This window comes from Lagopus leucura, unplaced genomic scaffold (assembly GCF_019238085.1).
Source record: "Lagopus leucura isolate 7727_CA_CO unplaced genomic scaffold, USGS_WTPT01 Super-Scaffold_100022, whole genome shotgun sequence".
NCBI classification, from domain to species: Eukaryota; Metazoa; Chordata; class Aves; order Galliformes; family Phasianidae; genus Lagopus; species Lagopus leucura.
The window spans coordinates 5,193,630-5,208,004 of NW_024962275.1; the positions used below are offsets into that span (position 1 = coordinate 5,193,630).

Below are 14,375 nucleotides of genomic sequence, written 5' to 3' on the forward strand. Positions count from 1 at the left end.
TAACAACAAAAAATAAAACCCCATACTGATACTGCAAACCACAGCTCTATAGCAATTCTGCATTAAGAAACTCTTGTATGGCACTGAAGCTTTAAGACAAACAGAAGAACTTACTCTCCAGCAAGTTCTGTTCACCATGCTTACCAACCTCTCTCTTATTCTGCTGACATTTGTGAACATGCCAACCACACCTTCTCCATGTCCATACCCCAACAGGTAATTTTTCACAATTCTATTGAGAAAACTGACAGTAGTGCTGGAAGATGCTGATAACAGCTACACCTGCATTATTCAGAGAATGCAAGCAATTTTTGCCAAGTATTCCATTTCAAATGAGAAGTTGAGACTGGACTTTCACTGAAAATGAAGGTTATTGTTTCTTCTTAATTCCAGAGTGAGTACAAATTCAATTAGTCTAGTTCAGAAGAATAATTTTAAGGGCTTCTCCTGACATGGAAGAACTTGAGAAGGAAATGCTATATGTTAAATAGTTTTCTCGATAAGTTTATTCAAAATGGCTTAGAAAACATAATGACAGACAGAGACTGTGGAAAGGAAGGTGAAATAGTTTCCAGCTTTTACATAAGGGCAGGAAAAGCTGTACTGTTACCTTGATTGAGTTAAACGTTGCCACTGTGTGTACCATCATACGTGCAGACTGTGTGAAAGGCAGAAATGAAAAAGTTGCATTAAAGTTGACTTCAATCAGAGCCAAAGTTAAACTGAAAGAAAATCTTTATTAAAAAAAAAAACTAAAAAAATCCATCAATTGGCCTGAGTCAAAACCAAAGACTTTGTAAAATACAGCTTTATGAAACACATGTAGGGCACAGAAAACAACAATTATCTGTACAGTTTCACTTCTGACTGAATCAGCAATTAATTCAAACACTTCTAGAATACAGGATGACAATCAAAACTGGTGAAAGCTGATCAGAAAAATTATCACCAACTCCTTACAACACACAATCTCCTTTTATAATAAAAATAATGTTGGATAATGGTAAAAATATTCAGAATATTTTGATGCATCAGTAAACAGTGACAAAATACTGCATACAGACAACGTATTCCTTGCTGAAGGAACACTGGCATTAGTGCCTTTGACTTTCAGGAATACAAACATTTCCTTCCCCTTGATGTATTGCAATAAATAAACGTAATGCTAAGTGAATGGGGAGGATTTTACATCACTGGTAATACCTAAAAACAGTGGCATAACAACTATGATTTGCTTTGATAGTACGAATTCAAAACAAAAGGGAGTTCCCCTGCACAGGTCAAAATCAGACTGCCAGCAAATTCTCCATTGGGAATCCACTAAATGGAGAATTTTCACTTTGGCAATGAAGAGCAGTGCAGGATGACAACTTATCTGTACTGACAGAGAACTGGCAAGTAAGTCTATGATGGCACATTCCTGCTTAATGCTCTGTGAGTTTTTGTAACACGCCTGCTGAAGTAAACAAGCAAAGTGAAGTGAAATTCATTAACCCCAAGTCAATACCAACTCAAAACACTGGTTGAGAGTAAGACACCTCTAAAGTCATTCTCTCAAATCTTAAGGAAAGAAAAATAAAAAGGGGGGAGCTTATGAGAAGGTGTACAGTCTACTAAAAAAAGGAAAAAAAAGCAAAAAAAACCAAGAACATGTGCTGTAGTTTTTTGTTTTATCCCGGATTCAGCAACTTACCTTCCAAGGAGAGGCTGTCTTAGAATCAGTTTCATCCTGTTTAAAAATGTGAAGAAACAGCTTTAAATACAAAGCAAAATCTGAAACTACCAGAAAATGTTTAGAAATTGAGACATCTCTGTGTTCCATCCTAACAGCATAAATCAATTTTTACAAATATGTATTTCTGCCATTTTGGGTTATCCTGCTCAGCGCTGATTGGTGATGTGGAGTTCAACAGCCAGTCAATGAACAGATCTAAGGTGAGATAATCTTTCTACACCCACTCAAAATCACAAATGAGTTCCTTCATGCAATCACAGCAGAACTTCTACATTCCAAACTGTCAAAAATTGCCACATGGAAATTAACACTTACTCTGGGCATCATCCCATAGACTTCCTGCAAAGGAAAGAAAAACAAAGTCTTGTCATTTCCTACCAAACAAATTGATATTTTCTTACAGAAAGAAAAATTCCACTGTTTTTCAGAAATGGAGGACAGAAGACATGCTTTGAGGCAGCTTCTTCTATTAGTTGCCAGCATGTCACAAAGCCAACAGTGCTCTCACAACCTGCATGTGCAATAGGAATGGGAGTTTGGCACTTATGTGAAGAAGCAAAGCTGATTCATGGAATCTCCCTGACGTTTAGTATTACCTTAAAGAAAATTCCAGTCAATTAAAAAGAAAAAAAAAGAAAAAGAAAAGAAGCTCTAGATGGTGCAACTGGCACTATTTCAAAAGAAACAGTTCAAAGGTTACCCCTGTGATGGCCATACTGCAGAAGAAGCAGTGTATGTCTCTAATCAGACAATAAACAGTAACAGCCACAATGTTACAATGAAACACCAAGCAGGATAGACTAAAGAAAGGAAGGAAATATTTTACTTCTCAAGAGTATCAGACTAAGTCAGAAAAACAAGCAGACCTGGTGCTCCACTGCTTGCACTTCCTCGGCCATCAACCCTTCAGACTCCAGGTCGTTTGCAACCTTGTTTATATCCTTCAGTCGTGACTCGTTAGCTTTTAAATCCTGCAGAGAACAGTTACATTCACACGTTAGCATTCACATTGGCCAAACACGTGGATCAAGTTGGAACACCAGGGGTACTGAGAAGCAGTTTGATAACAGCAGGAATTCAGCACATTCAACCTTTCCAGTTATCAGTGAATGAAGAATGTGCTGAGGAACCCCAGCTATCAGTGCCAAGTATCAGCATGTTAGAGAAACACACTGTCAGAGCTTTCCATACACAATCTGCAATGGAATACATGTCTGAACTGTCAGGTACACAGCATTACCAACAGGAGATCAAAAGTTGTCATCCATACTGCTGTAGATAAGTCACCTAAAAAGCCAGTCTTAAGAAGTACTTTTACTAAAACACTGTCAGCCAAACAGACTGACAGAGACCTTTCCATCAATCAGAAAGGGAACCCAGTTAAAAAACCAACAAAAATAAATGGAGGAGAACTTGCATTTAAATGTTATTAGATGACACATTTTAGTTTCAACCATTAGCTTTAAAAACAAACAAACAAACAAAAAGACACCACCACAAATCCGATAACTGCTGTCATCTTCACACCTACACTATTAGGCTGGCTCAGGTTGTGTAAGCCAACTTGCAAGCTGTAAGGGTGATAACACACAGAGCTATCAGGTCACCAGCTTTTCCACTGCTGGAGTCAAGCACTGCTGCACTGAAGTATGCAGCGCCTTACCAAAGTGCACGGAACAAACGTGTGTGAAAAGTAATTCCTTCACCTCAAGCAAAGAAATACTAACAAGAGTTGCAAACACAAAGGGGAAAAAAATAAAATCAAAAGCTTATTGGCATTTTGAAGCAGAGAACTATTTCTGTATGTCTTGTGAAATGCTCTACAGCTGAAAGCAAAAACATTTTCCTTCCAACAACAAAAATACGGCTTAACTGAAGGTTATGTGTTGCACAAAATGGAACTCTTACAGAACTTGGTTGGTGCTTTTCTGCTATGCTCAGATATGAAGAATTAGCACACAGATTACAACATACCTTCTGAAAATCATCAAATTTCTTCTGTAGCACCTCCACCTGCTCCAAATCAGCACCCACTTCCTCATTAGTGAGTGCAGCTTCCTTCTCATTGATCCACTGTTGAAGCTCATTAGCCTCACGGAACAGCATAAACTTTTTGCAGCTTTTCTCTAGCATGCCTTTACGTTTTTCTCCCAGCTCAAGAAGGGAATGATACCTGGAACAAGCAGAAAAGGCAGGCAGGAACAGTCAGATTGCATTGAGTAGAGTCACAGCCATTAAACAAATTCACGTAGCACCAAAGATGCTGGAAGTGCCTGCAATCTACACACTGCTACTCTACAGAATGACTTAGTAGTTCAGGATCAGGTAAATGCAAACTGTGCACATCTCTCCTTTATATGGGTAAGCACACTAAAATGAGGCCTCCCACATTTAATGCTTCAATGGGCAAAGGCAAATCCAAACCACAGCTCATGGCTACAGCAGCACTACAGTGCAGGAATGACTGCACAGGATACACAAAGAAAAGAGCTAACTTTGTGAGAAATACTTTCCTAGAGTACATGAAGTCTGCCATCAGATTAAACCCGTTAACCTGACAGCTACTGGACACAAAATGTCTTACCTAGCTATGGTTCAGTGCAAAACCTGCTGTGTGGTTAAAAGAGATGTTATTTCTCTGATAACTCAATTATATTCAACTAGAAAACACATTAAACTTGTTTTACATGTGCTGCTTGTATATATCTGTGGAATTACCAATGGTATCAGTGAAATTATTTCTCATTTACCTTAGAGGTTTTACTCCACATTCATTCTGAAGTGCTTAAATTGGCTTGAACAAGCAGCTGAATCATGAAAGGCCAACATGAAAATACAGCAGCATCACTGTATTAAAGAGCACAAAACCTGATGTCTCCTGTTTGATTCCTGGCAAAATGGCAATTTTCAAAGATCCTGTGCTCAGAAAAGCCTCTAACAGTGAGAGATGAACAAGGCTGCTCCCAGAAAGCCTTGACATCCTGGGCTGCAATGCCTGTACATCCAACTGATAAGCAGCAATAAGTCTCTCCAGTAGCTGAGACTTTGCAGTTTCCCATCTACCCTGAAGTCACCACTGGATTTTAGGAACCAAGAACCTTTTGTAGTAAATGGCAGCATTCTAGTCTGACTCGCATGAGCTACTGCATGCAGGAAAACACTTTTCTAAAGCCTGACTCGACTGCGGATGTTTGCTTCAGCACAGTTTTAGGTACTGAGTACTTGCAAAGCTCATAAGAGGACCTGGGACAAGATTCTACCAGAAGCAGACATTTATGTGATGTTATATATAAAACGGATACACCAAGCATATTTATTTATATAAACAAGTAATTCTATCTGCACCTCAGAAAATGTAATACACATTTTTTAAAGGAATCAGTCTAGATATCACTGAACTCTCACTGGGCAAATAAAATCAGTGTAATGGAAAATGACCCCATCACCAATCTAGCAGTGCTGATGTGACCAACAGGACAAGCAGCTGGCAGGAGGGCTGGCTGTACACAACACAAAACACACAGCTCGACACGCTCATCTAAACTAAAAAAACACACGTTGCAGAAATTGCTTCCTTTGTGTCTCTTTGGAGCAGCTTTCCCAAAGAAAGAAAGAAACAAAGGGAATGAACAGTGACAGTATGGAGACAGCATGGTTTAGAAAGGGCTAATCCTACTCACAGTTCTTCGACCTGTTTCATACGCAGAGATACACTGCCGACTTCCTTAGTTATGAGAGTCCTGCACAGACAGAGGGAGCACAGCAAATGCATGCAAAAAATTAGTTAGATTAACCAAAATAATGAAAGCAGCAGCTCCATCCATGGGTCGTCTGTGGTAGGAGATGGTTAAAAGTTCACATTTAAATGGAGGAATTTAGATGTCATTAAGAAGCAAACAAAGCAAATCAGACCAGAGTGAAATTCATGGGAGGGAACCTCAGCAGTACAGTTGAACTCTCTCTATAAGGTCTCCTCATTTCCTGATCATTGTGCCATTTGATTTAAAACCAAAGGGTGGCCCCCACTCCTTTGCTCTCAAATAAGACACCTCTAACAGTTCTTAAAAGTTGCAGGCAAATCCACAGAATAGTTACACATTATTAAAATCCTGAGCCCTCCTTTGGTACAATTGGTACAAATTGGTACAAATTACCTTATTAGCTTGATTTACTTTAAGTCCTAAAACTAAAACTATTATTGAAAGCCATTGTAATAACTAGTGACTCAAAACAACTGAGTAGAAAGACATTCTCATGTAGAGTAACTATGCAAACAGATGGGAGTGTGCACTGAACTGTCAGCTCTGGCTTCCAAGTGGCTCGATAAGAAGAGCTGGTAGCTCACAGCTATCACTGACAGCCCTTGCTTGAACTAATCTATAACTACCATTTGCCTCAGGAGGTTGTTACCAAGCAGTTGTGCAGTTTTCTGCATTGGCAAAGGCATGTGTGTTCCTCTTTAATAAAAGAGAAAGAAGGTAGGTTTTAACCCATGTGGTGGCACTGTGTTTCAGGAAAAAACAATCCAACAAAACCAACAAGCTGGTGCTAAGAGAGCTGCAGCTCCTAAGGAGACATCTCCAGAGGCAGCCCTATAGGGAGGGTACTGTACTTTTGCAGCCAAATTTAAGAAAGCTTTTCAAAACAGATCACACATTAAGAAGTGACAGCTACAAATACAAGAGCTGCTTAGGACAGATATAACTCACAAACAAGTTTAAGTAGTTAGATACAAGAACAAAAGGGACACGTATAATGCTCAGGTCAGACAGTAAGTTGAGCTCAAGTGTCATGAATTTTACAGTCAAAAAAAATGGAAAAAGCAACAGGAATATCTGGGATAAGAATGATTCAGTATGGTGCTCCCAGTAAAGGAGCCCCTCTGTTTTGCTCCAATTAATTATTCCCTCGCTGAAGTGGCATCCACCTAAACTTATGGCACATGTGAGACGAAGGCCAACCCAGCCAACACTGGGTGGTGTCATATCTCATTAGTCAGATCTTACTGGTTGTCAATTTGCTCCTGTCGCAATGCTATGCTGCCTTGCTCTTCCAGAAGATTCTCTCGGGATGCAGACTGGGCAGGATCTAGTTTTTTCACATAGGCAGCTGGTACAAAGCCCTGACGATCATTAACTTCAACCTTCCACCAGTCCTGGGATGAGAAAATAAAAGCAACCACTGTGAGGCAAACACAAAGCGTTAAGTATGCTGTGCACCTGAATGGTGGCAAAGTTAGAGGTTTCTGTTACTACAAGAAAACAAGAGTTTGTCCTTTTCATGGAGGTCATTTCAAACTGTCTCTTGTAGAAAGCCAAGTTTTGCTTTTACTTCTCTCCTTGTGTTTGGTCAGAAATTCTCTAAATGAAAGGAAATAAGCTTTTCTGCAGACACACACCCTATGGCATACAGGGTTTATGACTTAGAAAAAGCTGGCAGCCAGAAGGGAGTCATAAGAGTGACATGAAGTATGCTAAAGTGCTAAATGGGAACACAGACTGAATGTGCAAGTGCTGTAACTTCTTTGACAGAACAAAAAGAAAAAAAAAACAAAACTCAACACACAAAACCAAGTAAGCCAAGCAGCTCAGCAACCTGGCAGGCAACAGCATACCTTGTTGGTGCTGTTGAGCAGGGTGAGAATATCTCCTTTTTTCATAGTCACCTCCCGAGGACTCTTCTCTTGGTAATCATAGAGTGCCAGCACAAGCTCTTTTCCAGTTTCATCATCAGTGGGAGCAACTTGTTGCTAACAGGGAAGGCAACAGAAGAAAAATGAGTAAAGATACAGAAACTTTTGCACGGTTATTACAACCAAAGTAGTGATCCTAAAAAATACTTCAGCCTTAAAGGTACTGCAAATGCTCTGAAGTGATTCCTGTTGAAATAAATCCATCTGCAGCACAGATGGACTTATTTTAGGCACTCTCTGCGCTCAAACACTGGAAACATTGTTCTGTTTTCTTTCAATGTAACACAGCAGTTTGTTACAATTATAAAAAGAGATAACTAATCTTTATTTTGTTTTTAATTAGAAAATTAAGCGCAGTCTGCAGTAAGTTCTCAAAAGCAACTGCTGCTATGAAGCTCGGTCTTTAACTTCTGCTGACCCAAGAATTTCAGCAACATGATTAGCATCCTTCCTTACCCTGCAGGACTGGGCCTGTTCCCTTAATGCCTGTATGCTACTGCCGTAAGCAGAAAGATCAGACATCAAAGCTTCGTGCTTCTTCAGGAGAGCCTGAAATCAAATGATAAAAATGACATGTACACCAAGCCATTTTGACAAATGCTGTTTAGCTTAAAATATATTCTTGGGCTCCATATACAGGGAATGTGGGTTCTTCAGAGCTGCCAGACCTCCAACTCTCATGAGAATAGCTACATCTATTTATTCACAGGCCTGATAGCTGCCTAAATGCTTCTAATCCTTTTGCTCCACCTTATCTCAGAAGCATTCTTTTCTTCTTACCAGGAAGGAGTACCAAGTATTACTCCAGAAACAGAGGTAAGTTTGAAAGAATAGCTTTAAACTGCAGTTAATTTCAATGAAACATCAGTCAGCAGTGTCTGGCCACAGAAATACACTTGTATAGCAATTTCTGCATAAGAAAATACTTCAGAACTGATGAAGTACTCGAAGCTAAACTCATACTGAAATACAACACTGCAGCAGGCAAGAGTTTACTGATATTTACCTCAGTATACCATACAAATTCTCTATATTATAGTGAATACATTGAACAGCAAAATGACAAACACAGTAATAGCTAACATACAGGAAAAACAGCCATTGTACTTCAATTCTGAGTCAAAATTGAGCTTGATACAAAAACCTTCCACCCTTTTTTATGAGAATCCTAAAAGTAGCAGAGCTCCTTATTTTCTCTGCTACTGAATGAAGCCCTCACTCTGTTTCTGCAAAAGTAATCCAGTGGCAAATACCTCAGCAGAGTCTTCATCCTTTCCATAGTCTGTGCTGCCTACAATGGGCTCCTTTTCCCTCATCCATGATTCTGCCTCGTTAGCATCAGCAAAATACTGCTGAGCTTGCAGAGAATCCTCTAGATCCTGCCGCCGCTGAGATGCCTTGGCTTTCAGAGAGTCCCATTTTTGGTTTAGTTCATTCAATTTGATCTTCACATCTTCAGCAGCAAAATGTCCTACAAAGCAAAAAGAGGAGACTGAAGGACTTAGAGACATAAGTAACAGAGACTAAAAGGTCACCTGTACTTCTTGGGGAAAAAAAAAAATCACAAAAATGAGACCTGTTTAGACCTACATGGCCTATTTTGTCTGCAATAAGGCAATCATAATTTAGCTTGTCCTTTTGGTTCAGAGATTGTACCTGTGAATGAAACTGCTCCAGGAATATTTGAATACATGCATCTGCCAAGATCAAGGGAAGATCTGTGAAAATGGTGACAGGTTCCCATCAAGGAACCTATTTTTATTTCCAAGTGAAAGAATGACTAGAAGCTCATCCTGCTTGCAGGTACCTGGCTAGTTCTCAGATAAATCAGTCAGTAATCTTTAATGGTACAGAGCTAGAGAACAAAGTCCTGCACAAAGACTTTTGGATTTCTGAAAGACAGAAAATTAAGAAATATTGAGACATACCCTCTTCCACCATCGCATTTCCTTTTTGTGTGACTGCTTTAATGCGAGGTTCATGGCCTGCAATTTCTGCCTGCAAAGCTTGGTGCTTCTTTAGTAGGTTCTGGACACCAATTAAGTCCTTGCCTGAAAAACAGAAGACAGTTAACTGGTTTATGTTTGATGACTCAGAATTAAAAATTTCAAGGAAGCTGCAACAAACAGCAGATAAACTTGCAGAGTAAGAGCCACCACTGAGCACTGCAGAACACTGAGTTACCCAATGAATTAATGTAGAATTAACTGTAGAATATTTAAAGAACCACGGGTAAATACATAAATGCAGGCATTGTTAACTGCAGTAAACACTTTAGAATTTTTTAATATTTTTTTTAATAGAAAGTTCCCTATAAGTCACAGCAATTCTGACACCCAAATCCTGCAGGTATCAGAATGGACCAACCTCGGTTTGTTGAGGCTGCAATAGGTTCCTTTTCCCTAATCCAGGTCTCTTCATCCTCGATGTCACGGAAAAGCTGCTGCAGGCGAAGAGAATCTGCCAGTTTCTGCTTACGAGCTACCATAGGATCCTTCAGAGCTTCATAACGAGCTACTAAAGCCTCTTGTTTCTTCTTGATATTGTCAGCATCAAAGTGCCCAGCATCTTGGAACTGGCGTGCCTGGATGGTGATGCCATCTATCCGATCCTAAAATTAAGTTAGTAATAGTTTTATGTCACAACCTTTACAAGTTTTCAGGCTTTCTGCTTGATGCAGTGAACGTTTGAAGAGTATTTTCAAGCTTTAGCAAGTAAATTACATTGTGGTAGAGGAAAGGAAACTCAGCTGCACACTGCCAGTGCAGCAATAATTGTTGACAAAAATTCTATCCCAGATTACATTGAGCAGAATACGTAAATTGTATTTAATCTGTAAATTCATACAGACAAAAGAGTTTTGCAATTTCGTTAGCTTTACAGATGTGCCACTCTAAACGAACCATTTCAGTTCAGATTTTTTTTCTGATAAGCAAGCTGTGAAGCCCAAACAGACAAACATGAAAATACAGACTCTTACTGTCATCTGATGAAGTCTCTGGGGTGATCATTTTCAAGTAAGCACATCTCAAAGGGCAGGAAGAAAAATTATTCCCCTCACCTGATGGGCAGCAACATCTGCCTCTAGCAGGGCATGTTTCTTCTGAAGATTCTGAACACTGGTAAGATCTTTTCCATAATCATCAGAAGCCAGGTGACCTTCTACTTCATACAGCCACAGCTCAATGTCCTCTACGTTGCGATTAAATTGCTGCTGTTGATTGGCTTCACGCAGTTTGATACCTGAGAAAGACAGAGTGACAAGAGGATGATTTAAGTTTTCCACTTCATTTAACTCACTTCCTTGTCTTTTCCCAGCTCAAGCCTCTAAAAAAAGCACTTGATTCTTATAACTAGATCTTACCTTTGAGCTCAGTGGCTTCCAGAAGTTTCTTCCACAAGCTGATGACTTCATTCATGCGAGCTGCCACCTCATCAGATGCGTAGTGATTGACATCAATCAACTTCTGGCCAGCTTTCTCCAGTGCATCAATACGACTCTGATTAGCAGAAAGCTCTGCTTCAAAAGCCTGATGCTTCTGAACTTTACCTTGCAAGTTCGATGGATCCTACAGATAAAGAAAGAAAAATAAACTTTCAATCCAGAATTAATACATATAGATCTCAGAAGGCATTTTTAAATTAGACAACACTTACAGGCATGCCAACATGTCACGAAAGGAACTGGTGCCACAAATACATCTTTGAAATCAGAACATTTAAGCTATTGATTAGCATGATTACAGCATGATGGAACAGGGAGAAACTGCAGTTCTTCCTGTTGCCATTAATACTGCCTGCTTCAGCAAGATCTGTCTGATATTGCTTCACATCACTATACTGATTATATCAAGCTTGGTATTGCCTTAAAAATACTCTGACACTGATCTCTCTTTTTTACCTTGTAAGCCTCATCAGTAGCAGTTTTCATTTTTTCATTAACCCAACTCTTCAGCTCATCAGAGTCTCTGAAAAACTGCTGGAGATGGAAAGAATCTGCCAGGTGAGCGCGGCGGTACATGGCGCGTTCATGGAGAGCATTTCGGCGGCTCAGGAGCTGAAGAAAAGAAAAAATTAAGTCAAGATTTTTTAAGTTCTTCAGCTTATAAGAAAGTCGACTGTATGCAATGAAAGCTCCAGTGATTTATCCCATTAGTCATACTATTTAAAATAATCAAGCAGAAAACCTGCAAACTCAATCTGTGTTAAATACTTACAGCATCTCTGCGCGTAGCAACATCATCCATGGCATAATGGTTATTCTGAATCAGTTTAGTAGCAAACTCATCCAATGCCTGAAAGTGAAGATTTTCCATTTATTTTGTGTAATAAAAACTGTTCGTGTAAGTCTACACAGCAAGTTAATTCTCAAAAGCTCATCAAAAACAAACAGTCATTAAGATAGCTACTGTTTAAACCCTTTTAGTCTACCATCCTCTTACATGTGCACAAATGACCATTTATCAAAATCCACCCTCTTCCCACATGCTGATGTGCAAAGGCACTGGGTTTTCAGCTGTCTGAGGCAGCAATCAAGCCCTATCTTAGCTTTTCCACAGATTATTTTCCACAGTGACTCATTTAGCAGAGCAAACCACATTCTTCTCTGTCAGTCCCCACCAATGTTGCCTCTCCAATCAACAACTTCATTCATTTCTCACTTCTTTAGTGACGACCCAATATAAATGTCTTACTGTGATTTTCTCCTCTTGAGCACTTAGGGATTTCTCAAAATCTTCATGCTTCTTTAGAAGAGCCTCCACGCTATCCAGAGAATCACCAAGGTCTTCATTCAGCAGAAAAGCCTAAAGCAAGGCAATAAACATCAGTGGATTTTTTGTTTGTGTCTTCAGCTTCTCTAAAAGTCAACCTAAGCACACTCAGTGATGTTTCCTACATACGATTGGAAAGGAAGGATGATAATACTGGGATGGTGTTCCCTATCCACCTCTTGCAGCCAAAGACTCCAAATAATTACTTTTAGCTTCTTCTTCAAATAGTATTTCACAAGAGTTAAACAAACATAAAAGCAACACGAGGCCAACTTGCCCCAGCTCATAGTTCAAGCATTAGAAAGAAACAGTCATTGTAGCACCTTGGGCAGCCACGTAACAAACTGCACAGCACCTTATCCCTAGTGCATGTCCAGTGGTAGGTAGAGTCACTGCCACTAGTGATTAACAATGGTTTGTGCCTACAGAAGGTTGGCATTAATGACATTCAAACTGGAGAGTTCAAACGCATGCACTCACTTCTTGTTTGCTCATCCAGTTGTCAACTTGTTCGGTATCTCTGTAGAAAAGCTGCAGATCCATGCACTGTTCATACTGCTGCCTGCGAAGCTCCCATAGTTCTAGCAAGGCAGATCTTTCATCTGAGAGGACAGTCAGCTAAGGGATTGGGAAAAGGAAACACTGCATTTAACAGACTGGTTCATTTACTTCTCAATGTAAAATCAGGATGGAAGCCTGAACAGAAATTGTCAGTCTTAAAAGCTCTGTAACCTGTTAAGATGATACTTTGCAGCTTAAAATCTTAAGAACTTCTAAATTAAGGGACACAAAAGGAAAAAAACATAATTCTTGCAGGAGTTGCTCTCAAGTTGCCCAACTTACCTTTTCTTTAACTTCATCAGAAGCATAGTGCCCAGCTGCAAGCAAAGCCTGCCCGGACTCATCAGCAGATTTGAAGCTATCCTCGTGAGCATCAATTTCTCCCTATGAAATGGAAGTGAAAAAGTTATTTCCCACAGTATAGCTTACAACAGAGTGTCAAAATACTGCTATTGAAATAAGAGATGTAACAGCCTGGAGAGTTTAAAGCTTATCATTGAGGCATTTAGATACATCATGCCAAACAAGAAAACTAGATTCAAATGCATCACCTTATACTGCAAATGAGGAAAGTATAAATTCATATGTTAAACAGAAACTAAGGGTTGGTGTTTCAAGCTGCATTATTAGGTAGAGCAATTCCTCATGATGGAGAATTAAAACAGTTGTTATCCAACTGATTGCTATCAGGTCTAAATATTTTTGATAAAATATTATCATAAGCACTTTTAAATAGTTATCAGTGTATCTACCTGCAATCAAGATCCTCAAATAAGAACAGTGAACCATGTTGTACAATGCAAGGATGCCAGTGGCACGACATTGGCTGACTCAGAGACTGTGTCAGACACAATTCAGTCTTAGAAAGCTGCTGACTGGACTTGGCGAGCCATTATACCTTATGTTCCTGATGTCTGTCTAGAAGGGCTTCTGCTCCAGCCACATCATTGGCAAGCTCATCAGCATTTATCAGAGCCTTCATCTCAGTTACCCAGCTGGTGAGATCCCGGAAATCTGCAAGAAAGCGCTGCAACCTTATGAAAACAAGAGAGAAAACGTTTGGGAATCATTTGCTTGCATATTTTCTCAATCCTTAAACCAAAGGTAAAGGTTACAAACACGAAAGCAGTTCCTTGGATGAAAACAAGACAATACAATACCAAAATGCAATTAGAATGTTAAATAATTAAGTTTTCTATCTAAAAGAGTCGTTTAAAATTAGAAAAACACTAAGTTTAAGAAGCAGAAACCTTTTACTGCTTCTCCAACATATGTTTTTCACACAATTTATATCGATAGTAAAAGGAATATTCTTAGCTACAAGTCTATACGTTCAAGACAACAGAAACCAAAGACAGTTCTCAAAGCACAAGTTCTCAAGACAGCCCAGGGCAATGCTTCTGTCACAGCCACACCAGTGTGTGTGGGGGGAAGAGCTGACAAAGTTTCAACTGCACATGCCTCAGCCTTAGAACAAATAAATTCTCAGATGACTTTCAGCACGTTCTTACAGTTATTGCCTTTGGCACATGTTTAACACTTATCAGGAAAAAAAATCAGTTTCTGTTTCCCTTTTAAAATGAAGAGAATATGCCAGTAAAGGCAAAGTAAGAAT

At 39.4% G+C, this 14,375-nt stretch overlaps 1 protein-coding gene across 10 annotated transcripts in view; it reads right to left on the bottom strand.

The window, feature by feature from the left end:
* SPTAN1 (spectrin alpha, non-erythrocytic 1) overlaps positions 1–14,375 on the bottom strand; it is a 46,101-nt gene that overhangs the window by 17,857 nt on the left and 13,869 nt on the right. For 7 of the 10 annotated variants that reach the window (XM_042878991.1, XM_042878987.1, XM_042878988.1 and 4 more), the window contains 20 exons: positions 13,659–13,794; positions 13,043–13,144; positions 12,680–12,817; positions 12,122–12,232; positions 11,645–11,722; positions 11,329–11,484; positions 10,792–10,996; positions 10,489–10,670; positions 9,795–10,038; positions 9,356–9,478; positions 8,681–8,898; positions 7,884–7,976; positions 7,350–7,484; positions 6,742–6,890; positions 5,416–5,475; positions 3,710–3,908; positions 2,602–2,706; positions 2,051–2,074; positions 1,694–1,729; positions 611–658 (listed from right to left, as the gene is read on the bottom strand). In XM_042878991.1, the coding sequence (XP_042734925.1) occupies positions 611–658; positions 1,694–1,729; positions 2,051–2,074; positions 2,602–2,706; positions 3,710–3,908; positions 5,416–5,475; positions 6,742–6,890; positions 7,350–7,484; positions 7,884–7,976; positions 8,681–8,898; positions 9,356–9,478; positions 9,795–10,038; positions 10,489–10,670; positions 10,792–10,996; positions 11,329–11,484; positions 11,645–11,722; positions 12,122–12,232; positions 12,680–12,817; positions 13,043–13,144; positions 13,659–13,794 (2,542 nt within the window). The remainder of the gene's footprint in view (positions 1–610; positions 659–1,693; positions 1,730–2,050; positions 2,075–2,601; positions 2,707–3,709; positions 3,909–5,415; positions 5,476–6,741; positions 6,891–7,349; positions 7,485–7,883; positions 7,977–8,680; positions 8,899–9,355; positions 9,479–9,794; positions 10,039–10,488; positions 10,671–10,791; positions 10,997–11,328; positions 11,485–11,644; positions 11,723–12,121; positions 12,233–12,679; positions 12,818–13,042; positions 13,145–13,658; positions 13,795–14,375) is intronic. The other 3 variants (XM_042878990.1, XM_042878989.1, XM_042878983.1) reach the window with 1 other exon arrangement.